Here is a 27,609-nt window from a genome sequence, read left to right as displayed (position 1 = left end):
TGTAAAATGAACTTTAAGGTGTATTCAAAGAAATGTTAATTGCAAATTATATATATTACTTACAATATCCAGTATACAAAATACATTATCCTTCTATTACAATATTGCGTTAAGGAAGTTTCATGTAGCAATATTCTTCATTTTTTTCCATTTTCACACACAACATTTAATAACTCAAATAGCTCTTTATTTTTGTAATAGATTTAAATTGATGAAATCATACGGTTGTAAATGTAATGCTTACTTTTCTGATATCTACTTAAGTGTGTAAGAAGTGTAGTTTTTCTAATAAATGATTAAAACTTTTTTTTAATTTTAATTCAAAAATAAGATAAAAATTGCTATTTTCAATTAGCAAATATGTTGTAAATTGTTAACAAGAAGCATTCCGCTGTTTTGCATACTGAACCCAAGATATAAATCATCTGCAATATTGATTTTATATCATTTTGTTTCCCAAAATTCTATTCTACGCATTATTTTATTGCTAAATAAAGAAAAAAATATTAATTTTACAAACATGTTTATCATTTATCTTTTTTTCACTTGCTTACATTAAAGTACATACTGGCTTTTTCTCTTATTTTGTCTGTGATTTTGTTGTGCCTTTCTCTCTCTCTCCCTGTTATACTAGTACTATATAGGTGTTTCTGTTGTCCGTGTGAGTGCTCAGGTCTCGTAAAAATAAGTGCGTCTTGCTGTGCCTGCTTGTATGTAAAGTTCCTTTTTTTCGCCGTCTGATATTAGATAATATGACAAATCAGCATTCTCTCGTTTTCATTAGGTGCCTGAACACTCAGAGAGGAGCTTTTGGAGAAGATCGTAACCAGACGCCAAGGAGGCTTCCTGGAACCTCCACCTGAAGACGGTTGCCTGCAGGAGGGAGATTGAAAGCCGGTTTTTTTTTTATATGTTCCCCAGCGCCAAGCAGACGTTTTGGGATATGGAGCAACCTTCGTCCGTCCACCAGATCTTCCTTCCTCTTCTTCGGGTGATGTGCCAGAAAAGACCGTGGATGCCTCCTAGGCCTAGTGTTCGGTAATAGATATAATATATATTCATGAACACTAACGGATGTAGTAAATGTAAAACTTACTTTTCTGATATTACTTAAATATGTAATGTTATGTTTATAAAAGTCAGAGGTCCTGGTAAGAAATAAAATTATCATTGTAAAACTGCATTAATGTATTTTTCTAATTAAAGATTTTAAAAATTCTACAATTTAGTATATCTGATTCGTTATTTTTTTAATAATCAAGGTATATTATTGTAGTAATATTTTTTTAATGGTCACAATTAGATATTAATCTGGTGCTATTTTTTCTTTGATTTTGAGTCATTAGGGAATGTACATTGTATGTATATATAATTGGTGAACAATGTTTATATCGTATATTTATTGATTTTTCATAAAAGCACAAATAATGATGTTATTTTCTATATCAATACTGGAATATACAATTACCAACGTCCAAAAGAAAACATGAACTATGTTCATGACTTCAAATAATGGAAAAATGACATTGAAAATAGTAAGAAGCCATATATGATAATCATCATTCTCAATTACTTTGTAAACCAAATTGCTGAATAGTCAGTAAAGTTCCTTTTCTGAAGATTATAAGTTATATTTTATAGGAGCTTTGATTGTATTTGACTACACACTGGTACTCTTGATCTAGTAACTAAATAGGTTCAAAGCCACTATGTCAATATATTGCAGGTTTACATTTTAGTTTCATGTTCTTTGTAGTTTCTTTAGATTTCCAGTTGAAATGTCACATGAATCATTTCTCATAATGAAAAGCTGTCTATATCAAAAGTGCTTGTAAACATATGCATAAATGTGCACAAGTTTACTATTATCTTTAGTTAAGAATTTTCAGTGCATCAATATATGAGGATATGTAAATGTTACATAATTCCAACTGGTCCAAATATACCAAGTACATCTTTGTAAACAGTTGTTTAACAAATGGAGTAAAGAAAAGGCCCGCGTGGAAAAATAAATATATTTGGTGATATTTACACATGAAGTAATGAATGACAAAAACTAAATCAGGTACATGAATCATTTGTATATGTTGTTTTTACAGCGACAGAATCCCTTTGCTCTCGAAGATGCAGATTTACTTAAAAATAGATTTCCGTGTTGAAGTTCGTTTGCGTTATACTTTGTCGTCGTCGGTCAAACAGAGGTCCCGATGCCAGAGTGATTTTACTTCTTTGCTGCGGGTTTCTTAGCTGCGGGCTTCTTCGTAGCTTTCTTAGCTGCGGGCTTCTTGACGGCCTTCTTAGCCGCGGGCTTCTTCGTAGCTTTCTTGGCAGCCTTTGGGCTCTTTGCGGCTTTCTTGACCTTAGGCTTCGTCACCTTGGGCTTCGTAACCTTTGGTTTCGTGACCTTAGGCTTCTTGACAGCCTTCTTCGGTTTGACTTCGTCCTTAGCCACCTTGAAGGAGCCAGACGCCCCAGCTCCCTTGACTTGCTTCAGGGCGCCAGACGAAACCCCCTTCTTCAGGGCTGACTTGACGCGGGCACCGGCCAGCTTCTCGTCTCCTACCTTGTAGTTGGCGAGGACGTACTTGAGAATGGCCTGACGGGAGGACCCGGTGCGCTCCTTCAGCGCCTTCAGAGCAGCAGCAACCATGACGGCGTACGTTGGGTGTGCAGGCTTCGCCGCGGCGGGTTTCTTGGCTTTCACAGCTGCCTTTTTCTTAGGGGCGGCGGCTGGAGCAGGTGCAGGGGCGGCGGCGGGAGCAGTGTCAGCCATGGCGAAAGAGTACTTTGAGAGGCGATGGGCGCTCGAACAGAAAGGTACCGTCTACCAGCGGGGTTGCTGACTGAATGATGTAAAAAGCCGGGAATGGTTGCGTTATGAAACTGCGTGCGGACGGATACGTAGCGTCACGGATTACTGGCCCGTCCCCCTCCCCCCCAACCCCGTTATGCATTGTCCGATGTCTATATAACAGCGTTATTTTCTTTTTCGTTCAGTCACCAGCCGAAAGCAGTTTCTTTTGTTTTCGGTCGAGTATTTTAACGTATTTTGTAATAGCAGTCAAAACTGTATTTTCAGTAAAGTATTTACTTCATGAGTATTTTGTATTATCAGTCGAAAGCAGTTTTTTTTTTCGTAAACTTTTTACTTTATAAGTATTTTGTAGTACTAGTCAAAAGCAGCTTTTTCCGTCAAGTTTTTATAAGTATTTTGTATTACCAGTCGAAAACAGTTTTTTTTCCGTAAACTACTTTATAAGTATTTTGTATTATCTGTCAAAAGTAGCTTTTTGCTTAAACTATTTACTTTTTAAGTATTTTGTAGTACCAGTCGAAAGCAGCTATTTCGGTAAAGTATTTTGACATAAGTATGTTGTACGTATTACCAGTCGAAAGCAGTTTGCTTTCGTTGAAGTTTTTGACATTATAAATATCTTTTATTACCAGACAAAACCAGTTTTGTTCCCGTAAAGTATTTTGAAATGAGTATTGTGACTACCCTTTCTTCGGCATTTACATAATATTACTCCAATAAGCAGAACTTCCCACAGTGCGGCAACTGAGCAAACTTTCGATTTCTACCAACGAGTATCGTTAGTCACATGCGATTCACGTGATGGAATGAACGAACTCTACCGACGTCCGACGAGGCGAAGTGAAATGAAACTGGCGATGCATTTGCGATACGCGCCGCTCTTCGTCTACAGCTGGGACAGAATGGCGCGAAATTCAAGCTTTCAAAACACTACCTTGGTTCTACCGGCAGGCGCAAATGTGTCCATGACTATAGAGCGTAAACCTTTTTCCTTACATTGATCATACTGCAAGTATCGTACAAAATCGCTATTATTCACATTACAACTTCATATTAACGAAAGCTTTTGTGGTATATGTTTCAAAGACATTTTTATGCTTAATTTATGTTCTGGGCTCTAAGCGAAAAAAATTATTTTACGTAAGTTTTACATTCATTTTTTTTCACTTGATCTCCACTGATTTCATTTGATTATATCTCTAATATCTTCATCTCGCCTTTTCTCTCTCAGTATTGTCATTTAATTATGAAGGACTTACATGAAACACTAAAAAATCATAGGTTTTTTTTTTTTTTTAAATTCAAGAATATATCCCGTGGTTGTCGCTTCTAGAGGCAGCATACAGTAATGATAAAATAATAAAATGTAAGTCTATTTAAAAATAAATGTTCGTTTTTAGAATTTCAAATTAGACCCAATTTGTCACACGTGAACAGCATATAGTACATAAACACACACATTATATATATATATATATATATATATATATATATTATATATATATACATACATACATATATATGTTATATATATATATATATATATATATATACTATATATACATATATTCTATATATATATATACATACATACATACATATATGTGTGTATATATATATATATATATATATATATCTATATAATGTTTTTGTATGTACGTATATAAACTTAGTGTCTTATTAACTTGGACCCGCTAAAATACCGCCTACATATGATGAACTTTTGAACTGAATAATGTATCTTCCTGGTATTTCAAATATCAACGCTGTCAATTCAAATGTTCATCCAGAAATTTAAATACATTATGAGTTTTAAAATATTTCAGTTCTCAAAATGATTTTATTTTTCGTGTTTGCAATTAACTACGATATGGCATGAAATAATCGACAGAGGGTATCTTGTGCCAACAGATGCAGAGACTCTCCCGATCCCCGTAAACAATCTTCGCGCCAAGAATTTGAAGTTCCCGCCAAAGGCCAAAAACGTTCTCTACTCTGGTCATCACCCCCGCACTCATATGGGCGGCATCTCTTTTTATTTTTGTATTATCTCCTTTACATTAAGCGTGGCTGTGTTATGATGATCGCTTTCTAGCATAACTTTTGCATTATTGTAGTGTTTCAGTAAGAGCTTCAGTGACGATTATATTAAGTTACTGTCTATCCCAAAAGCGAAAGTTGTGAATCAGGACTTCGGCATCGACTGGAGAATTTTATAATGTAGAACTGGCGGGGGAGTGACGTGGCAATTTTAAAATAGCATTGACTGACGATGATGAAATACAATTATAGATTAACACAGAAAAAATAAACGGTTTATTGGTAAGGCTGTCCTGATTACTGTTAACTGGTATTACGGGTAACGATGGATTTGTTTTGTTTTCCTTTCTTTTTTTCGGTGAACGCTGGCCACAGCTGACAGTACGATTTGGTTGGCGCTGCAGAGCTCAGTTAACATAGATTGAAGAGAATTATAACCTAAGCTTTTAATATATGGAGGGGCTGTTATAATTTGTATTACACCCCAAACACACACACACACACACACACATATATATATATATATATATATATATATATATATATATATATATATATATATATAGTATATTATGTACTACTCATCGCTGTCTAAGAAGGCATTGTGGTTTTTGTTTATATACATACACTTACACATGTTTCCCTCTGTGTGTGTGTATATATATATATATATATATATTATATATATATATAGATATATATATATATATATATACATATATATATATATATATATAATATATATATATATATTATATATAAGCGAATACCACAGGAAAATGATAGGCAGAAATCCAAGTGCTTTCGTCTTTTGCTAAGTCATTGTCTTAGTAAAGACGAAAGCGCTTGGATTTCTGCCTATCATTTTCCTGTGGTATTCGCTTATTTAATGAAGTCACGTGCATCTACTCTGATTTTTTAAGCATATATATATATATTATATATATATATATATATAATATATATATATAATGTGTCGACCACTATTTCGAAACTTAAACACAGTAACTTTAAAAGTTAATGAGCAAATCATCACACTAAAATTCACTACAAGAAACTATATAAAGTCACTGGCAATAAAATCAAAGATATTTGTCAATAAGAAAAATCTAAAACCATATTTTTTTTTTCTAAATTGTTATATATCAGCTTCTCTTTCAATATATATTCACAACGGAACCTTCCAAGCTATGCATATTGCTGCCTTATTTCTGTTTAATTTTTTTTTCTTTTTACATCGTTCGTAAAGACAATTTCCAATATATTTTCAGTTTTTTTTCATATTATAGCAGATTAATCCACGTCAAACTATGATATCATGCCTTACGTCAAAAAATCAAATTAGATTATATTTTTCAGATTTCCTGCAATGTTTATCGAGTTTTGAGTGAAAATGAATATAAATCTTACACTGTCTTACATGTTGATATATGTATATATATATATATATATATATATATATATATATATATATCTATATTATATATATATATATATATATAGACCCTTAAATTTGTAACATGCTTAAGAATGACCTCAAAGATACAATCACAGACCTATATACAAATTAGTTGCCTTATAGATATTTTCTTTGTATATATATGTTTCATATGTTTTTGTTTACCAAGGTCTGTATGTGGTCAGTTGCTGTCCTGTATAATCCTTTAATTGTCTTGTCCCTGTGTCTGAGCAGTTGGACTTAATCTTTTTGTTCTTAAATTGTACCCATGTTTATGCTTGTTTGGGAAGGTTACTCATTCTCCAGGTGTGTTGTATTCTAGGTACTAATCTCCTTATAATCCCTATCTGTCACTTATATGACCTATGCTTGTACTCTCAGTTTCTCATGTATGTCAGTATCACTTACCTTCGTGGCTTATACCTTTATTCATGCATTTATCACGTTCCAATCTTTCGTGATTCAGATATATATGTATACTGTATATATATATATATTATCATATATATATATATATACTATATATATATAATATATATATATATATATATTATATATATATATATATATTGAACTCGTGTATAAAAAGCATACACACAAGATATTGCCAAACGGCGTAAACTAACATATTGAAGTCCCATCTTTAAATTTATCTTATTTTGATAAATTGTCCTGATTCCATTACAATATATTCAGAAACATGTATATCCTTAAGTTGTCTGCATCTCAAGTTAATACTTGCTTATACTCAGACTTGACAAGATATTATTTCGAATAACTAGGACTTTTATCTTTCATTCCTGTGATATATATATAGTACTAGATCTACATTGCAAGCAGACATTTTATACCCAATGACCTATGGGATTCTGAACTCCGCAAAACACTATCTTTCACCATTGCCACACGTCTACGGAAGTCTCCTTCGTCATACTTTATCTTAGGAAAGGGCCATTTCAGTGGCTACAGAGAAGCTAAGATATACCCATGCAACAAGCTTTCGCGCCAAGACTGGAGAATTTGATATTCCCGCCAAGCGCACCTCCTCATTCATACTGTAACGGTGGTACCTGAACCGTGCGTACACCGCTGGCACACACACACACACTTGTCCCTTTCCCGCCAGAAATAGTAAAAGGGCCCACAGCTGCGTGTGTTCGTGTGTCCAGGGCATGCTTCTAACTTTTGAACTTGAGGAATAAGGGAAATGAGCACTCAGTCATCATTTGATGTTTTATTCACTAATTTATTCATTTGTTAATCTATCTATTTCTTATGACTGGTCTCTTCTTTCTGTATTTCCCATTACTAATCTTGTTTCTTCTGCTTCATATTCTTTGAAAGCTTAAATTTCAAGTCAGTGGCCATTGTAGTGTGGGCTTGTTCCATATGAAATTCATAGATTATTTGTAAAATGTACACGCTAAAGTTTTTTGTTATGTTCTGGTAAATTTAAGTCAACTTTGATAAAATTCTGCATGTAATACTTTTTAAAATGTAAAATATTGTATATTTTCTCTAATAAAGATAGAAAACGGTTCAACTGAATAATGATAATAATAATAATAATAATAATAATAATAATAATAATAATAATAATAATAATGCCGATTATGACAAAAATTTTGCCAGCTTAAAACTATATATGTGACCGAACCAACAGTACAGAAAAATGTCAATATTAATCATCATTCACTGTTAATATTTAATCATAGTGTGTTACCATTCGGCAAATAATAACTAGTGGAGTTCTATGTACTTCCACCTGGCAGACATGTGGGTAGCCAACTATAACAAAAATACAAGAAAAGATAAAACAATTATTTAGTTGCAAATGAATTTTGGGAATTTTAGGACAGTTAAGAGCCATTTGATTGTTACGAAAATAATAAGTTTTAAGCTCACTTTTTAAAGTACTTAAATTGTTGTGAATTAATCAAACACACACATCTATATATTATAAGAATATGATTTTATTGAACCACTACACACTTATAAATATCAATATTCACTATCATTTCAGTTTACAAACTTTGGTCATATCATTATAGAATGTCCTAGTCATGCAATTATAGCAACTGAATCATATATATATATATATATATATATATATATATATATATATATATATATATATATACATGCGATATCCCCTTTTTCCCACCAGATCAAAGAAGATATTCAGGTATAGGAATTTCGCTCTTCTTTGAGACGACTGGTTTCAACCGGTATCAACCAGTAAGGGAAACATTTTACCGCCTGGAACCGGTTGGACTGGGAATCTTCTCAGAGAGCGAGAAGATGCTTTCATTATTTAAAAAAAAAAAAAAAATCCAGTCTCATAGCATATGTTACCTAGGCAGAACACTGGAGATGTCAACCATACGTTCTCTTCTGACTTCCAATCTGACCTTAGCATTGGTCCAGAGTTACGTATTGTTAAGACTAACTCTCTCGTGATGAGTATAAATATAGAACTAACTTGGACCATCTTAACTATGGCACCAAATGAACTTTATTTATTTTTAAAAAGTAAGCGACTCATCATTTACAAGCCTTACATTAGATATAGATTTTTTTATCTTTTATTAGAGAAAATATACAATATTTTACAATTTTAACAGTATTACATGCAGAATTATATCAAAGTTGACTTAAATTTGCTAGAATTAAAGAAAAAATTAATCTTGTACATCTTACAAATAATCTAATACTTTAATATTAATATTTCTCTGTAGTTACCCATATGAAATTTTTGTAGTATATATCTATTTCTATTATCCTTGATTTGAACATATAAAGAGGAAGACTTGTAATAAGAGTCAATAATTGATACTCTAATATTGTTAATAGTAGTTTTTTAAGTAGTTTAGGAATTATATATATATTTATATATATATATATATATATATATATATATATATATATTCAAATACGCTCGTAAATATTGTAGGTATATAATTTTGTAATATCTTATAACATCCTACTTATCATGTAAATGAAAGGTAATATTCTTCTAATAAAAGATAAAAACATACGTTGTTTGTCGTTACTGCCAAAACACACACACATATATATATATACTTGGCGGTGAATAATAAAGTTTGATAAATATATTTCCAACGGGACTGTTTTTTTTTTTTTAAATACCACCAACCGAATCGTAGATGGACACACGAACCGTTGCTAAACTTTTCTTAAACGTATGTAAAATTCTTCGACAACATTCAGTTCTCCGATTTTAGTCGATAAGTTTGGCCGTGTAAATACATAAGGAGTCTATTAAAGCAGATACTAGAAAACAAACTGAATAAGATAGTGTATTATTGTGATATGTTGATGGTAATGAAGTCAGTCATGTATCCTTATAGCAGGTCTATTTTTTTTTCTTCTTCTTCTTCTTCATCGGCTACCCCCATATTCCCGCCAAGCAGTTGTCCGCTGGGGGCCTCCGCTTGAATTTCCCGCGAGTAGGAACGCCTACCAAACTCAGGCTACGAAAGGACGTCTCCCTTCCCGCCAAAAGAGGTAATTAATCCTAATCCGAAAAGGTACATTTTCAGGGTTACCCTCCTCGAGGTTAGGGTTATTGGACATATACGAGCGTGCTGTCCAACTATTTGCTTTTATTCACAAGTGACTTCGTTTGAAAGTAATTACGTTTAACACATAATATAAAAGGTATATACATATGTACCCAACACACACACCTATATATATATATATATATATATATATATATATATATATATATATATATATATATATATATATATATATATATATATATATATATATATTATATATTCCCTAATTAAATTTTGCATGAAGCAACTCGGAAAATGTACAACAAGGTCCAAATTACTAAATATAATATTTTTGTCTTTGTACCGACGAATGGAGGGAGGTGACAGACAATCCTCTTATAGCTGCGACCCTTGGCGGTCACTTCTCTTAATTAATCATCCATACGCGAGGAAATGGCATTGCCAAATCTACCAAACTGAAAAGTTTGAACGAGTTTAAGGCGCATTCAAAGGTTGTGAGTCACAAGGAGTTTGTGTAGCGTCTTTCTTAGTAAAATTTTAAAACGAGGATAAAACAAACTCCGTAAAATCTACATAAATCTTAGATACTGTCTACCAGAGACAACTGGGTATTTTTTCCCGCCCGGCGACCGTGGAAAATTCCCGCCAGGGAAATAACCGCGAGTGTGGTATTTCCCGCCACGAATATCCCAGGCTGATTGTGATTGTGGGTTTGACAAGTGCACCGCGAACTACAGGAGCCGGAAGCAATATTTGCTGGCATCTTATTCGAAATAATAAATAAATAAATAAAATAAAATAATGGATGCTACAACGAATTACATTAATTAACGGCTCCTTCGAATAAATGTTCCCCATCGATGTTTACAAAAATCGCAGTATTCAAGTAAGACTAGTTAAAAAAGTAAAAAATGCTTGTATCTACACACACACACACACACATACACACACACACACACACACACACATATATATATATATATACTATACATACATATATATATATATATATATATATATATTATATATATATATATATACGTGTGTATCGCCGTGAAATATACCATTAAAGAGACTAAGTTTATTTTAAACTTTTACACAAAGTACTTGATAACTCGAGTTTGAAAATGGTCATAAATACCTTCACTTAATACTTTACCAGAAGGGAAAAAAATAAAGTAAAAAAAAAAACAAAAAAAACATTGCATAAACATTAACAGAACTTATACTGTGTATAGATTTTTTTCTCAGCCTCCTTATGTTCTAGCTGCCTCAAAATTTGAACATCGTACTATGTAATCATAACAAAATGAAAATTGGAATTCGTAACAATTCCAACAAATCCGTAGCAGAAAAGAGACTGGGAATATAACTTAAGTTTTGCAGACTGGAATTCATCAGTATATTTTGTAAATGTAGTTGTTTCAAGCCAGTAATTGAACCTACATGTGCCTGATTAAGGACGAATAGCCTCGTTATTATTATTATGAATCCAACGACTCTAACTGACTAGGCAAAGATGTCAACTTGTACTTTCCCTGACTAAAGTTGTGAGGTAAAGTAGGGAATAAGTATTCCGTGTATTAAAATAAGAATTATTTTATATATATATATAAAGGTAAAATGTCCACGAAATATTTCGAGCACTTCCTTTTGTTCACTAGTAAAAGTAAATGAATAGTGAACAGGGGCACAGAAGGAAGTGCTCGAAACGTCCAAATAGTGTTTTAATGGGACTTTCATCTTCATATTATACTGTTGTATTACAGTAAAAGCCATTAAAATATATATATATATATATATATATATATATATAGAGAGAGAGAGAGAGAGAGAGAGAGAGAGAGAGGAATGCGAAGGAGGGAGTGAACCGGAAAGCTTTGCGTAGCGTAGGTCGTGCCACACAAGTTTGAATTTCGCGCCATCAGTTGAGTCTAGAGACTAGAGAGACCTTGGCCGAGCGTTTCATCGATTTTCGACCGCTCAGTCCCAGCTCGCTCCCGAATACAAGATCTTTCATTCGAAAAGACAGTTGTTATCGAACGAATTTACCTACGTAATGCAACTAGAATGAATAAAGCAAATATTCAAGCGGCGATAAAAGAAAAAAAAAAGCAAGGACACCCCTAGGGCAACATCGGCAGGAACTTCCTCCCGCTCAATGAAGATATCTTCCCGCCAAAGTTTCAGTTATCTTGGAACAGATATCAAATATATCTTCTTTTCTGTTACACATAATTCTAAATCAATCACATAGGTTCAAGATTGATAAAGTTTTGTCTAGAGGCATTTCTCCTTTCTACAAATATCTTGATTTCTTAATGTCGTAGGTAGAGAATTAATTGGTAAGCAATGAAATAAAGCATATCAGAGTAAGTTTGACGAGTGAGAGACTAAACAGTCATATACAGACAGATCTCTCTCTCTCTCTCTTTCTCTCTGACAAAATAATAGATTGGAAACATTGGATGAATATTGCTTGAATACGATATGACAACAACACAGTTTTGGCCTGACTGAAACCTCTCTATCTCTCGAAACAAAAAAATAAATAAATAAATAACGACCCTTGACTATTACCTCTGTGGAAAAAAGTTTTATAAAAAAAATAGACTTAAAACTAAAGATGGTCGTCACTCATCGTTATAGATAATATATATGCGACACAGAAGTGTTTTAATTCGTAATTCGAAATATATAAAATATTTCTATAGCATTAATTCAATACTTCTAAGTATCTAATTATGTATAATGATAATGTACGTCACCAAGTACTGACAAAATAGTTAAGATGGACATGTTTTAAAAAAATATACAAAAAAAGCTGTAAGATTTAGAAGAGAGAGAGGAGCAGGGCTGCATAGGATGATTAAACAGCCTCTATAATCTTATAATTATATCCTCAGGGTTTGTCTCAAAGATATTCAGTCAGATGTCTGACACACACGTCAGTTGTTGTGTCTATAACTCAAGGCTAGCCTACTTAAGTTCTTGGACATTTTGACATAAATAAGTCAGTATTATTTATTTTAACCGTCCTCCTCACTATAGGTCTATGAGCTTCGCCTGGAAGGTGATATAGCAGGCGAGAACTTTTTATTATAATTATTATATTAGGTAGGCTTGTATATTTGTCTCCCCCTCGGTGTTTACGTCTAGTCTTTTACTATAAATAACTGATTATTTGCTGTCTTTTATTGTATGGCAGGTAATTTTGAATTGTAGTAAACTATTTCTAACATCTACTAACATTAGTATAATGTTATCTTGTCTTTTTCTAATAAAGAATATAAATACATAAACATACAAACACTATTTCTAAGGAATTAGGTGAAAAAAATGCGTTGTTCAAGAAATGAAATATATATTTTAAAAAATGGATAATGCGACCATCATAGAGGAAAGTCCATTCAAGCCTGAAATTTAGTGAACAAAAAAATCATTAAAACAAAATAACTAAACCTATAGACATCTCCAAAACAAAGTTTTTTTTATATGATCATTCGAGGCACTCGTCTGCCTCAGAAACTAGATATAAATATTCGGATTGTAAGAGTAATTTATAACAATGATGCATTCATCTTACCAGAAAGCAGATCATCATGGCGTTTAGATAATACGATTCTATAAAATACATATATATATTTTTTGTAACACCTGTCAAAAAAGGAAAATTTGCTCTGGCATAAATGTTTTATTAACGCATATTTTGGCCATCGTATGTAGTTTCAACACACGTATTTGAACATACAAGAGAGAGAGAGGAGAGAGAGAGAGAGAGAGAGAGATAAAAGTACGTTTTCTAAAGATGCCCTGCGGCAGATGGGTGTTTGGCGGGAGCGGAAAGGAGGGTGAGAGATCCGCCCCTGCTCCCCTCCCCCCGCCTCCCCAACAACCCAAAGCCCGTACTCCCTGGGATCATTTTGAAAGTACCGCGCTCTTAGTCCGCCTATCAGGGAGCAGCGTTTGGCGTCGGCCATGATGGGGGGCTGCGCTTGGCGCCTTCATTCGAATTTCGAATACTACATGAGTACTACGCAGCCAGCCGCCCCGACCCCGTTAACAGCTGATCTTTTGATGTAGTCCGTATCACGTCGTGCCTCTAATCTTGCCCGCTTAATATCATCTCGAGGGATTATTTTCTATATATACGCGTTGCACAATCTAAGTAAGAGGAGGTAAAGGGAAATATATGCATTCCGAAACTAGTTTTTATTTTCATTGTTGGTTTTTTGGATAAAAGCTGCGGTTTTTTTGTTTCACGCTGGCAAACCACTTATAGTACTGATAGCAAAACCGTTTCAGTATTACGATAGGCAGCCATATGCTATACTACTAACACAGTAATTTTGGGTTTGCTAATTATTCTAAGGTTAGTTATTTGGGCTGCTATAATATTCAAGAAATGAATCAGAAATGATCAATCAAAACATAAAAGTCATTAAATGTGCTGCTAAATGGGGATATTTTATAAAAAAAAAAATAAGAAAAATTACAGCAAGGCCGCCGAAGTCAGTCTTACAGTTGGTTTTGGATAAAAAAAAAAATAGTATGTACTTTCCACATGGTTTAAAGCAAATCACACCACATATTTTCTAAGGATTAAGTTCTGAACATTTTAATTTTGAATGCTTTTGCGCTAAGTGCTTGAAAGCAGTGTCGCATCAGTTGGCCTAGCGTTTTGTGGTAATATCTGAGTTCAATAGTTGTTGTGGCTCCATTTCTTCTTATCTTGCGTTTTGTTAACTCAAGAAAAACTTCACACAAGGCTCTACGAATATGAGCTAAGAACCAAAATGGTCATATATCGTCATAACAATTCATCCATTCGAAATGCCATGAAATAAGCCTAGTACCCATGTACATTACCCTGACTGACAGGAATACAAATTAGTTTAAAAGATATGATGAGCATTACATAATGATAGTTACTAAATAAAATAAGGGGGATTATTTTCTTCAGTAACTTATGGAATAAAACCATTTTCAATGTGGGAAATACGCTATGGCTAGGTTACCGTGTTCTCGCCTCATCCACAGAACACTAGCAATTTGGTCTGTTAATGCAAAGCTAAAGATTACCTGCTCTGCGCGCTGTCATTTTGCGAGGGGCAGATGGTCTTGGGCAGGGGATTATTAAAAAAAAAAATAAATAAATAATGTTTACGATTGCTTTTAAGAAAAAGGTCATAAAGAGTGGAAATAGGCCTAAAATTCGCGACCCTTCTGCGCCTTTACCTACTGAAGTGTATCTATAGGCCTAATTGATTCTAAGCTGAGTATTACCTTGGCAAAGTGCGTGCAAGAGATGCGTAAAATTTCAAGTGTAGCATTTGTTATCAGTTCCACGTCTTCAGCATGATCTGCCTTTTGGAAAACGTCGACGATTATACACACGTATCTTCTAACATTTAGTGTAACCTGATTCGATTTAAGTTGAAATACATTAATATTGCATGAAAACTGTCTGCGTGGAACAGTGTATCCAGACCTTACCATTAGCGACCATCCTATCTATTTTTAGGTCTAGTAAAACATTTTTTTCCCATGGTCCTTCACTCTGTAGTTTCGTCAACAGGCGTAATATATAATGTAAAGGAGAAACCTGGTTATTAAGAAAGCTATCATTCGGATTTCGAGGTTGTCATCAGAAAATATAACGGTGATGGGTAGGCAAGCTTTGTTCAAGAGATGTGGATTTGCTAAGAAACGATAAGTCTGTATTCTTTCTTGTCTATCTGTTCCCTTTTCAGACAATTCTGATGTCCTAATTCAACACAAACACGCGCATATATATATATATATATATATTATAATATATATATATATATATATATATATAATCCTCACGTGAAAATGAAAGGAGGTACCCAGACTTTCAGCCTTTATTCGTCACCTTTCGTTTTCACATGAGGATCTCTTATATACTTCACCCTCGGGACCATTGTGGAATTGCATGATATATATATATATATATATATATATATATATATATATATATATATATATATATATATACATATACATATATATATATATATATATATATATATATATATATATACACACGGATATACACATACGTGTGTATGTATGTATCTGTATATACATAACTATACCGATTGTATAGCTTCCAAAATCAGACCATAATATTGCATGCTTCCTACCATTTTTCATAACGTGGTTTGTCAATGAAATTAATATAAACCTTAAGAAATCATTACGCCATACCATGTTAAATCATTTCCTGTACTAATCGCTAGAACTTTATAACGAAACTTGTACGTTAAACCTCCCTTCGTACATAGACGTTGTCATCAATTTATTTCCACCTATTAAGGTTTATCTATTTTTTAAACATTTTTTGTACAGATTTGCAAAAAAAATGAATTGGTGATTGTAAACCATTTAATATATTTATTTATCAGAGTATGGAGTTTTGCTAGAAAAATGTTACATTTCTTCACATAAGTAGGATTTTACAAAATATTACAAAATTATATACCTACAATATCTACAAATGACTATGGATTTTTTTAAAAACTAGGCTTTTAATCAATTTTCTATTATACGATAATAACAGTACTATTACTTACAAAATTAATACTGGCTACTCAAAAACAGTGATTAATGTACTCTTTTGTGAACATATATTTTTTTTTTTATTCTTTCCTTATATTTGTTTTTTAATGGTCGCCTATAGTAACAAAATTTGCTCTTAACAAAAACATCTGTTTCCACTTTCGCGTAATGTTTCTAGATCTTATTTCTAAATCTTAACATTTCTAGATCTTACTTCTAAATCGATGATGTAAGTAGAATATTCGGTGAGTATTTTATTTAGAACAGTAATTTTATCTTTCAGATATCTATATAGGCTACATATAGCCTTAATTCTCTTGATGAGAGAGTTCATCTGATTTTATTTTCATAATAATATATATATATATATATATATATATATATATATATACACACACACATTTATACACTTATATAGTATAGCATATATCATATATATTTCTATATAACGCATGTATAAAAAATCTATATTTATTTTTCTGTCCACACACACACACACACACACACACACACACACACACACATATATATATATATATATATATATATATATATATATATATATATATATATATATATATATATAGCAGTATCATATTGCAGGCGGCTCAAGGAATGTGAGACTGCACCAAGCTCCCCAAAATATACCGCTCCTCTTGGTCAACATAAAACGGGAAAATAAAGTATTCCCTATAGAATTAATGGTCAGGTAATATAACGATTATAATCTGATATTATAGTTTTTTGTTAACTGACTACACGATTAACGTCTTTCATTTTGTGCAAAAATAAATGAGATAATTGATTATTCTTTCTGCCAAGTTCTAGGCGTCCAGGTTGGAGACATGTGTTTGTTGTGCTCAAACATTGTCATTACTACATCTCTATATATGTCTAAAATTCTAGTGTTTTTCGTGTTCCTTATTCACGAAGGGTTGGTTTCCTTCCCTGAATGTTAAAAAGTTGAAAATGTTTCTGGTAAAATAGAAATATGGAAGATCAAACATAATTATTACGAGTTTCGGAACGCAACTCTTTCACTTATTTGTTATATTTCTTCTCATTTATTACCTCCTACTCATTTTAAATCATATCAAATAGAAGATAAATGTTCCTCCATCCCATCCACGTGCATTAGTAGTTTCCAAAGCGTACCGATCGCTCAGAATCGTAAGAAATATAAAATTTACAAACACAAAATGGTGAAGTTGGACGAGCAAGTTGTAACGAAAACGGGCGCCAACGTTGTGAGGCTACATATCCGTCCGCACGCGTCAATTTACCCCCGCCTGGGCAGTTTTGAAACATCAGTACTGAGCTCGCTCTCGTCCCGTACAGACGTACTCCACTCGTGTTCTCGCACTCCATTCACTTACACCGTCACAATGGCTGATGCTGAAGCTGCACCCGCTGCCCCTGCCGCCGCCCCCAAGAAGGCTGCCAAGGCTAAGAAACCCGCTGCCAAGCCCGTGCACCCAACCTATGCCGTGATGATTGCTGCCGCCCTGAAGGCTCTGAAGGACCGCAAGGGATCATCCCGCCAAGCCGTGTTGAAGCACATCCTTGCCAACTACAAGGTAGGAGATGAGAAGAAGGCCGGTGTCCGCCTTAGGTTGGCTCTGAAGAAGGGAGTTGCCTCTGGTGCCTTGAAGCAGGTGAAGGGAGCCGGAGCCTCTGGTTCATTCAAGATCGCTGAGGACGCTAAACCAAAGGTCGCCAAGAAGCCCAAGGCCGCCAAGAAACCCGCTGCCAAGAAGGCCGCCAAGAAGCCAGCTGCCAAGAAGGTCGCTAAGAAGCCCAAAGCCGCCAAGAAGCCAGCTGCCAAGAAGGCCGCCAAAAAGCCCGCTGCTAAGAAGCCAGCAGCAAAGAAGCCCGCTGCCAAGAAAGCCGCCAAGAAACCAGCAGCAAAGAAGCCTGCAGCTAAGAAGGCCGCCAAGAAGCCCGCAAAGAAGTAAAGATCTTTCATTGTGTCGACCGTTGACGAACTTGCCGAATGGACCACGAGATGAGAATCGAGACTGCTGAGAGAACTAGACGATATCGCCAGTTACCTGAATCCCTTTGCTTCTCTCAAGAAGCCCAATTTTAGATTTTTAATCTTATCTTGTGTAAAGATATTCACGTACAAATTTATAAATGTATATCATGTAAATATATTTATTTTTCGTAACTCCATATTTTCTTAAACCCGCAACATTGTTTTTATATAATAGTCAAATACTGAATTGACGGTTTAATGGGTAAACCGAATGAGTTTTAGTTTTCAAAATACTGAAATGAAGGTTTAATTGAAAAAGTGAAATTATATGCTCATGTCTGTTTACAAGAGAAACATTTGAAGGTTTGTCCCAAATCACAAGGTTTACTTTTATCAGATTGAAAAGTATTTTAAAATAAGTAAAACTAAATTATATCTAGTAATCTTGAACTAGTAAGGTTATATCCAGCTTTGAAAATTAATTTAAAGGGAAACAATGTCTTTGAACTGTTGCATTAAATGCACGTCTTGCTGAAGGAAAGTAAAATTATATCTTAAAGGAAAATTAATTTGCTATATGTATACTTTGGAGATGTACTGGAAAGTTAAATTTTCTACTGAAAATATCTCTTGAAGTGTGAGTTGGAACTTGTAAGTGGCAATTCTTTAATCTTGCTGAAGGAAAATTGTCTAAAAAAGTTTAAAATTTCATAGAAAAATTTCCAAAATTGAATCTTAACATTTCAAAACTAAGGATGTTCCCTTAACTTTAAATACATCTTGCTGAAAAAAGAATGTTTGTAAGCTGCACTTAATAAGACTGATATCCTTGGTGAACATTGAATATATGTATTATGTAATGACGTTTGACAAAATCCAGTAAAATTAATTATTTAGGGGTGAAATTAAAGTTTTAGCAAATGTGAATTCTTGGGAGAAACAAAAAATAGTTTAAATGATTTCGACTTTACTTTTACAAAGAACTAAGTTACCCTTCATATCTGAATCAGTTGCAACAGCGAAGCTTTATTCCATGCTAGATCCGTATTTGTTCCGGACGATAATTATACAAGTCTATTTTCAATTAATTGTAGATGAACTGTTTTGGTAGTGTATATATGTTAACACTAGGGAATGCTGCACGTTCGTAGAAAGCTATTGGTGTTTATTATCATTGAGAATACTTCAGTTATAAATTTATTTCTACTCTGGGAAACATTACGTTGAGGACAAAATACCTGAGATACACACAAAGTGCCAGTGAAAGCACTAATATATATACGTAGCAACATGGATGAATACTGAGTAACTATATTAGCCAACGAACTTTTGATTAGTCCTGCAAACATTTCAGGAACTCGCGAGGCCGAAGTTAGAAGGACATAAAAGTCTACGGAATGTCAACACCGTTTTTCCAAGTTGAAAACTCCAAACCTGTAGTTAACCTTTAAGATTATGTTTTTTGCATACTTTTGTTGTAGTTCCCAAACGTACGAGTTAACATGTGTGCAAGTTAAAGACAAAGTCGGTGATAAGTATCTAATAAAATCACGCTGTGCGTTCATACGGACTGCTTGAGTCACCTGAGTCTAAAACCGTATTATGTTCTCAAGGATAATAAAAAAAATTAGATATATACTGATCAAATTTTATACGGGTAACCACAGAAAAATATTTACATTAAAATACATCGATTATTTGTAAAATGTATAAGATAAAAGTTTTGTTAAATTCTGGTATATCTAAGTCAACTTTGATAACATTCTGCATGTCATACCGTTGAAATTGTAAAATATTGTATATCTTCTCATAGAAATACTGGTTTCTTCAAAATAATGAATTAGAAATAAAACACGCTTTTCTATATATAACATCTTGATCTGCTAACAGGGTGTGTTAAGCGAAAATGATTCAATTTTTAGTCTTACAGATACATTTACTGTGAGACTTGGGAACCTGATCAACTCTGTGATCGTTAATCTTTATAATATGATGAAGAAATATTGCTCATAGACATACAAAATGGTTATATGCCTTATCAAAGGGCCGGTGGGTAACGCACATTTTCGTGTTTTGAAGTTTTTATCTGTAGACAGATATTTATCAACAATGGAGGTTACATATTCGTGTGTAACTGTTTATTTACGTCAACGCGTGTTTTGTGGCGGCATCGCTTTTGAGAAAAACAAGTAAACTATGGTCAAAGATAAATAAAAAAAGAAAAAAATTATATGGTAGCTACACACACAGAATATGAACCAGCAAGATAGATACTTTGTCTTCATGGCTGTAAATTAGTGTATCTGTTGTAAAACAGTCTATGCCAATCAACAAGTCATTATATATATATATATATATATATATATATATATATATATATATATATATATATATATATATATATATATTATATACATATATTACAGAGCACATGGATGTGTAGTTAATACAAGAAAATTTTCAGTTTGAGGTACTAACTGTCTAGCAAAATAATTTCCATTGAAAAGCATAACTCCTTTACTGTTTTTTTGACGTTCCTACGGGAAAACTAGAGTCCGCTCTCTAAAGGTCTTTATTTGCTAACCAAGCAAACGTTTGACTTTCAAAGCACACGTTAAAACGTAGGAGAACTAAGTAGCCTATATATTTTCAATTCCAAAACAAGATAATGGTTCAAAGTAGAATGATACCATTTCTACAGCATCCTTTTCTGAATGTTTCAAAAATCAAAAGTTAGCCATATCATTACGTTTTCTCTACTCCACTGATCTCCGTTTTCTTTCATCGAAGTGTTTTGGAAGAAATTGCTACAAGAAACAAAATAGTTTTAAGGTGGCTGAATTGTATGCGTATGTATACAAGGAATATATATATATATATATATATATATATATATATATATATATATATATATGTATAGTATATATATACAGTGGCGTACTAAATGGGGTGAGAGCTCATAGACTATATCCAATGCCTCCGTTTGATGTTTCCAATTATTATTATTATTATTATTATTATTATTATTATTATTATTATTATTATTCAGTGATTTTCTGTGGCAGTCGCCTCAGAAAACGGGCGATTTCTGCCTCAGGAGTGCACATTATGTCGCTGTAAAGCCACTCAAGAAACAATTTGAAAAACTGATTACAGCCTTGGAGACATTAACAGACCAAAAAGAAAATGTAGATACAAGAGGATCAGCTGAATGTTTACTAAAAGCAGTGCGTGATTTTTCATTATTGTCATTTCTCTCATTCTGGTGTGATATACTAGAAGTGGACCTCACACAAAAATATTTGCAAACAGACTTCCGGAATAATATTGGAGAAATGCTGTGTAAAGATCAATGGTTTGAAATTGTTCTGTAGAAGTCAGCGCAATGAAATTGTAGAGAAAGCAATTGTATATGCAAGTCAACTATGTGGAGAAATGGGGATATCCATAGAAAGATGAGGAAGAATAAAGAAAAGAATGCCTGGAGAGCTTGCTAGGGATAGTGGACTGACATTGCAAGAGGAAATGAGGAGATCAAAGTTTGAATGTAAAGATAAGTTTAGTCAAGAACTGAGTGTTCGATCAGAGGCCATGGATAATGTGCTGTCAACATTTGCAGCCATTCAGCCACACACCTTGCTCTCTGTAAATAAAGAACAACTTGAGGAAATCATCTCAAAGATTTTTAATGAAATTCCAGAAGAGGAGGTCAAAGCGGAAATTGTGAGACTCAGGAGACACCTGGAGGCCGCCAAAATCATGACTAAAGAAGCAACACTTGGACGATTTTACAGTTTCTTAAGTTCATTGTCGAATAGGGCTTTAGGGAATCCTCGCCAAAATTATCTCTGTGCACGAGACTTTTTTTTTAACAATTTATGTATTAGTAGCATCATGCGAAAGAAGTTTCTTTTAGCTAAAGCTTATAAAGAATTATCTTCGATTAACAATGAGTTAGGCAAGATTGAACAGTCTTGCTATAATTTCTAAAGGAAATGAATATGTAAAGAATATTAATTTTGATGATGTCATCGACAAGTTTGGTACTGCTAAGTCACGTAGAATGGTGTAAAATTTGTCTTATTTAGTAAATCAGAAGGAGAATATTTAGCTTTATTTAAAGATGCCTTTTTTACATTGAGATCTTTTCTGTTGCAAAACAAAATTTGTTTTAGTTACGATTATTGTTTTATCTAGCCTATAATGTGCATGTATTACAAGTGGCTAAGAATGGAATGTCAATGTACTATTATTGTTTAAGTATTGCAAGATATCAATAAAAAAAGAAGCTATATATTCATTCTTTATCAAAATTCTCAAGTTACTGGGCTGGTGCGGGGAGGGGGGCGTAAAGGAATATTAGTAGCCTTGAATAACCCGCCCTGGGTGCCAAATACTCTAGGAACGCCTCTGTATATATATATATATATATATATATATATATATATATATTATATTATATATATATATATATCACTCCTACGGTTTATACGTAATGAATGTAGCGACCGGCATAGTCTTTAATATTTCGAAAATCATTACGGTCAAGTCTTTGCCCCACGATGCCGGTTAGTGCAACAGTTGAACAAATAGAAAATATTTCCATTTCAGGGCAGCCGATATCACCCTAAGCCAATGAACTCAAGGTAGGTATTTAGACGCCAAAATTAAATTGTTTTAAACAGAATGAAGTTTTTTTGTTTCATTTCTGAAGCTATGGGCCTACTAAGCATTCGTAGAATCATCAGCTGAAATCGTAGCGCTGGAACATATTCAGAACTCCAATGAAAGTCTTTAGAAAATGAGAAAAGCAAAGGAGGCCGTGGTAACTGGCATCCTGGAATCCCTAAAAGGAACCGGCAGGTGGAATGACAATTTTTTTTCTATTGTAGGGTCATAATTATGTTGACACCAAAGTCTCGGGCAGCGTTGGGCTCCCGGTCGGATTTCATTTGTCCCATTGCATTGTGGGTAAGAATGGCTACTAACGTATTCCTGGGACGTCTTTCGTTATTTTCACAGGGAAAATGTGGGTTCGTCAACAAAGCTGATTTGATCTTTTGTTTTCAGTTTCACTGTACAAGAATTTGATTATGTTAGATTTTTGATTCTGCGCGTTCCTTCAAAGTTATAAAAAAAAAAGCGTTTGAACTGAATTTAGCCTTAGTTTATGGTCATCGTTTGTGAAATGATGACGTGTGACTCTTCTCTCTCGTTACTTATTTTTCGACGTTTCTGTCATTCGTTCCGGGACAACTGATTTAAGGTCGAGTTTATTGAACGTCTAATTGGTAGTTTGGTAGATCATATACTCCAAACCATAATATCATGAAATTTAGCTTTTAGTTTGTATTAAGAGACACTGTCATTCCTCTCACTATACATTTAAACCATTGTGGAATTATAATTCTTGGACCATAGTGAGAATTTTAATTCGGGGACCATAGTGAGAATCAAATTTCTTGGACCATACCTAGTGGGAATTATAATTCGTTACCACAGTGGGAATCACATTTCTTGGACCATACCTAGTGGGAATTATAATTCGTTACCACAGTGGGAATCACATTTCTTGGACCATACCTAGTGGGAATTATAATTCGTTACCACATAGTGGGAATCACATTTCTTGGTCCATACCTAGTGGGAATTATAATTCACTACCATGGTAGGAATTATAATTCGGGGACCATAGTAGGAATCAATTCTTGGACCATAGTGGGAATGATAATTCGTTACCATAGTGGGAATCACTTCTTGGACCAAGATGGGAATTACAATTATGGTGTCATAGTGGGAATTATAATTCGTTACCATAGTGGGAATTCCAATTCGGGGACCAGTGTGGGAATTGCTATCCTTGGCCCATATTGGGAATGCATCACGAGTGAATAGCAAAAATATTTAACCAATTGATATTTCTCATTCAGATTAAGTTCCCCGTAGTAGGGGGTGCACTGTAGGTATTCATTGAGGTTCTTTACAGCGTGCCTTCTTTAGGCTCCAAGTTGCAACCCCCTACCGTTTCTTTTACTGTACCTCCTTTCATCTTCTCTTTCTTCCGTCTTACTTTGCTAGGGCTGGCCCAGGTGAGGATTTAACACCCTTAGGCTAAATATAATCAGGTTAGGTTGCAAGCTTGTTATAATTAAACGCTCCCAAGGATAGGTAGAGTTCCAGGGAGCAGAGAGCTCCCTCCCTGTGTCCCTAATAGTTAATGGCCTGGCCCCCAAGGTTTGGGTAGGGGGTGGGGAGGGTGTCTAGTGGAGTGAACAGAATAATTCAACGCTGCCTCTGTTCATGCTTATATATAATTTATATCAATAAATGATTGGATACCATTTGTGTGTGTGGATATGTATGTAATTAACCTCCGAAATCCTTATCCTAGAACCAATTTTATTGAATTTATGAAAGTAAAATCATCTGAAGGGTAAAGAAAATATGGGTTTAGCAGTTTTACAATAATTAATCATATAAACAAAGCACCATTTTCTAAAATGTAACAGGGTTTGAATGGCAAAAAAATGAGAAAAGAAAGTTGATTAAAAAAAGAAGCATAGATGCCAAAAACGCAGAACAATAAGATAAAACAGAAATTAATACAACAGAAAAAAAGAAGATAAAATCACCATTAAAACTGGCCAGCAGTTCATATTTAAAAATTTAACTCGCACTGGCTGTAGGACTGCGAAAATACTGGTACTACGGTTAACAAGTTGTGAATGAAAACGAATTTATATACGAAGCAAAGTCAATCAAGCTTCAGTAGCCGTTCATTGGTATGGCGACATTATTCCTCGAATATTTGTTACAATAAAAAGCAGTTTTCGGCATGAATGATTTTCACGACTAGGCCTAAGTATTCCTTGATATTCTTTGCATTATCAAGGTGACTGCTTATTATGATTAGGCCTAAGTATTGCTTGATATTCATTGCATTATCAAGGTGACTGCTTATTATGATTAGGCCTAAGTATTGCTTGATATTCATTGCATTATCAAGGTGACTAGGCCTACGTATTCCGTAACTTTCTTAGCATTACCAAGGTGATTTGTTATCGTGACTAGGCCTAAGTATTCCGTAACATATTTAGCATTACCAAGGTGATTGGTTATTGTGATTAGGCCTAAGTATTCCGCAACATTATTAGCATGGCAAAGGTAACTAACTCTTCAGTTCGGCCCGCAGTTTCCCTGCGTCCAAGCGACACTTAATTATGGTAATCTTGAGTTTATGGCTCGCTGTCGATTTGCACCGAATATCTGATGCTGATGATCATTGTCATCGGTCATCATCAATCCATTTCCATGGCGGGAATGAAGCGATCAGTCATCGCTAATTATAATGATAAATATCTACAGAACCCCCGCACCCTCTCTCTCTCTCTGATAAATTAGAACAGGTTCCCTATAGTACATTATTATTATTTATGATTTTTTAAAAATATGTCGGTGTTATGGGAGTAGGCATAGGGACTAGTCTTTATGCGTGTCTGTTTAATTTGTGTCTCATTTATTCCCTGCATGCATGTGGCTTGTGACTATGATGCTCTCTCTCTCTTTCTCTCTCAATATGATCGTGTTGTGTGTACGTATCCATGAATGCATGCAGTATGAGCATTTTATACACAATGGGGCGAATGCGTTTGTCTGCTTGATACCGGAAACTGTCCATGTAGCCTATGTATTAAGATTTGCCACCCTCGCCCCCGCCCCCAACCCCCTTGGAAAATATGCTGTGGGCGCCCATGGATAGATAGATAGATAGACTTGTTCCAGAAATGAATCCGAAAATAATCACACCAAGAGAGAGAGAGAGAGAGAGCTCATTCTATCAGTAGATAGCCTTTTGTGCAGAAGATAAATACGAAAATAATCGCACTAAGAGAGAGAGAGAGAGAGAGAGAGAGAGAGAGAGAGAGAGAGAAAGCATTCTATCAGTAGATAGATTCTTGTGCAGAAGATAAGTACGAAAGTAATCACACTAAGAGAGAGAGAGAGAGAGAGAGAGAATTCAATCAGTAGATAGTCTCTTGTGCAGAAGATAAAATACGAAAATAACCACACTAAGAGAGAGAGAAAGGGAGAGAGAGCATTCAATCAATAGATAGTCTCTTGTGCCTAACCTCCATCCCACTGCTTGTCTGCAAGCTTCAACGAACAAGCAGGTAGAGAGAGAGAGAGAGAGAGAGAGAAGAGAGAGAGAGAGAGAGAGAGAGAAATAGGACTAATGTTAGCGGCAACGTGAACCAGCAACTCCCACTATGCAGCGCTGTTGCTCGTTCGACGTTTCTTTCGGACTGAGCAGGACGAGGATTGCGCATGACTGACTAGAAAACAAAAACAGAGAGAGAGAGAGAGAGAGAGAGCATGCAAGCTCCAGTTTTCCTATCTATTTCTGTCTATAGACATTCGTTGTTTCTCACATCGAGGAAACCCTTTTGAGTTAAATAATTGGTCTTCAAGGATTTTACGTTTTTGAAGGACACGAACGTGTGTGTGTGTGTGTCGTATGTAGTTTGTTTGTGTGTATGTTTGGGAGCAGCCTCTCACTCTCTCTCTCTCTCTTGTTTTGGTTAAAAGAATCAGCTGCTGGTCGAGAATTTACAACCAACAGAGAACCATAACAGCCAAGAACACCTGCAGAGTAACTTTTACATCCATCCATATATACTATATATATATACACACACACGAGCACGCACACAACAACACGCACACAAACACACACACACACGCATGCATTTAATGTATTTATCAGTTAAATGTCATTCCGTGTTCATTTATTTTTCTATATGCATTATTTATTGTTATAAAGGCATCATCACTACATTATAGTCATATATACAATATATACATACATACATACATATATATATATATATATATATATATATATATATATATATATATATATATATATATGAAGGAAAGTTCTTTATATTTACATTTTTGCTACATGATTTGCATACGAGAAACTACAAGGATAAAAAACCCTGTACTCTACGTACGCCATTCACCCCGCCCCCCACAAACAACAAACACTTGACTACGGGCTGCTTCCTCTTTGAGCAAGAGCCCGTGCTGGCATAAATAAGGCCAGCTCAATCTCCAACAACAAAAGACTTGGAATTTATTTTTCTTATGGGTGGCTGTGATTGCTTTAACCGGCCATTTTTCATTT

The 27,609-nt window shown here is 34.3% G+C and overlaps 2 protein-coding genes across 2 annotated transcripts; one reads left to right on the top strand and one right to left on the bottom strand.

Moving 5' to 3' along the window:
* Positions 1–2,001: 2,001 nt before the first annotated feature.
* On the bottom strand, positions 2,002–2,872 carry LOC135222030 (histone H1-delta-like). The gene has a single exon (XM_064260154.1). The coding sequence runs from the start codon at positions 2,771–2,773 to the stop codon at positions 2,222–2,224; it is 552 nt and encodes a 183-aa protein (XP_064116224.1). The 5' UTR covers positions 2,774–2,872; the 3' UTR covers positions 2,002–2,221.
* Positions 2,873–17,740: 14,868 nt separating this feature from the next.
* Positions 17,741–18,614, top strand: LOC135222029 (histone H1-delta-like). Its single transcript, XM_064260153.1, has one exon. It carries the CDS (start codon positions 17,830–17,832, stop codon positions 18,397–18,399), a length of 570 nt encoding a protein of 189 aa, XP_064116223.1. The 5' UTR covers positions 17,741–17,829; the 3' UTR covers positions 18,400–18,614.
* Positions 18,615–27,609: the final 8,995 nt, after the last annotated feature.

Source organism: Macrobrachium nipponense, chromosome 3 (genome assembly GCF_015104395.2).
Source record: "Macrobrachium nipponense isolate FS-2020 chromosome 3, ASM1510439v2, whole genome shotgun sequence".
Taxonomy (NCBI): Eukaryota; Metazoa; Arthropoda; class Malacostraca; order Decapoda; family Palaemonidae; genus Macrobrachium; species Macrobrachium nipponense.
The sequence above is the reverse complement of the archived record's forward strand: the minus strand, read 5'-3'. Positions and strand labels throughout refer to the sequence as shown.

Excerpts from the sequence above, each read along its gene's own strand:
- LOC135222030 (XM_064260154.1), bottom strand. The coding sequence starts at position 2,773 with ATGGCTGACACTGCTCCCGCCGCCGCCCCTGCACCTGCTCCAGCCGCC.
- LOC135222029 (XM_064260153.1), top strand. The coding sequence starts at position 17,830 with ATGGCTGATGCTGAAGCTGCACCCGCTGCCCCTGCCGCCGCCCCCAAG.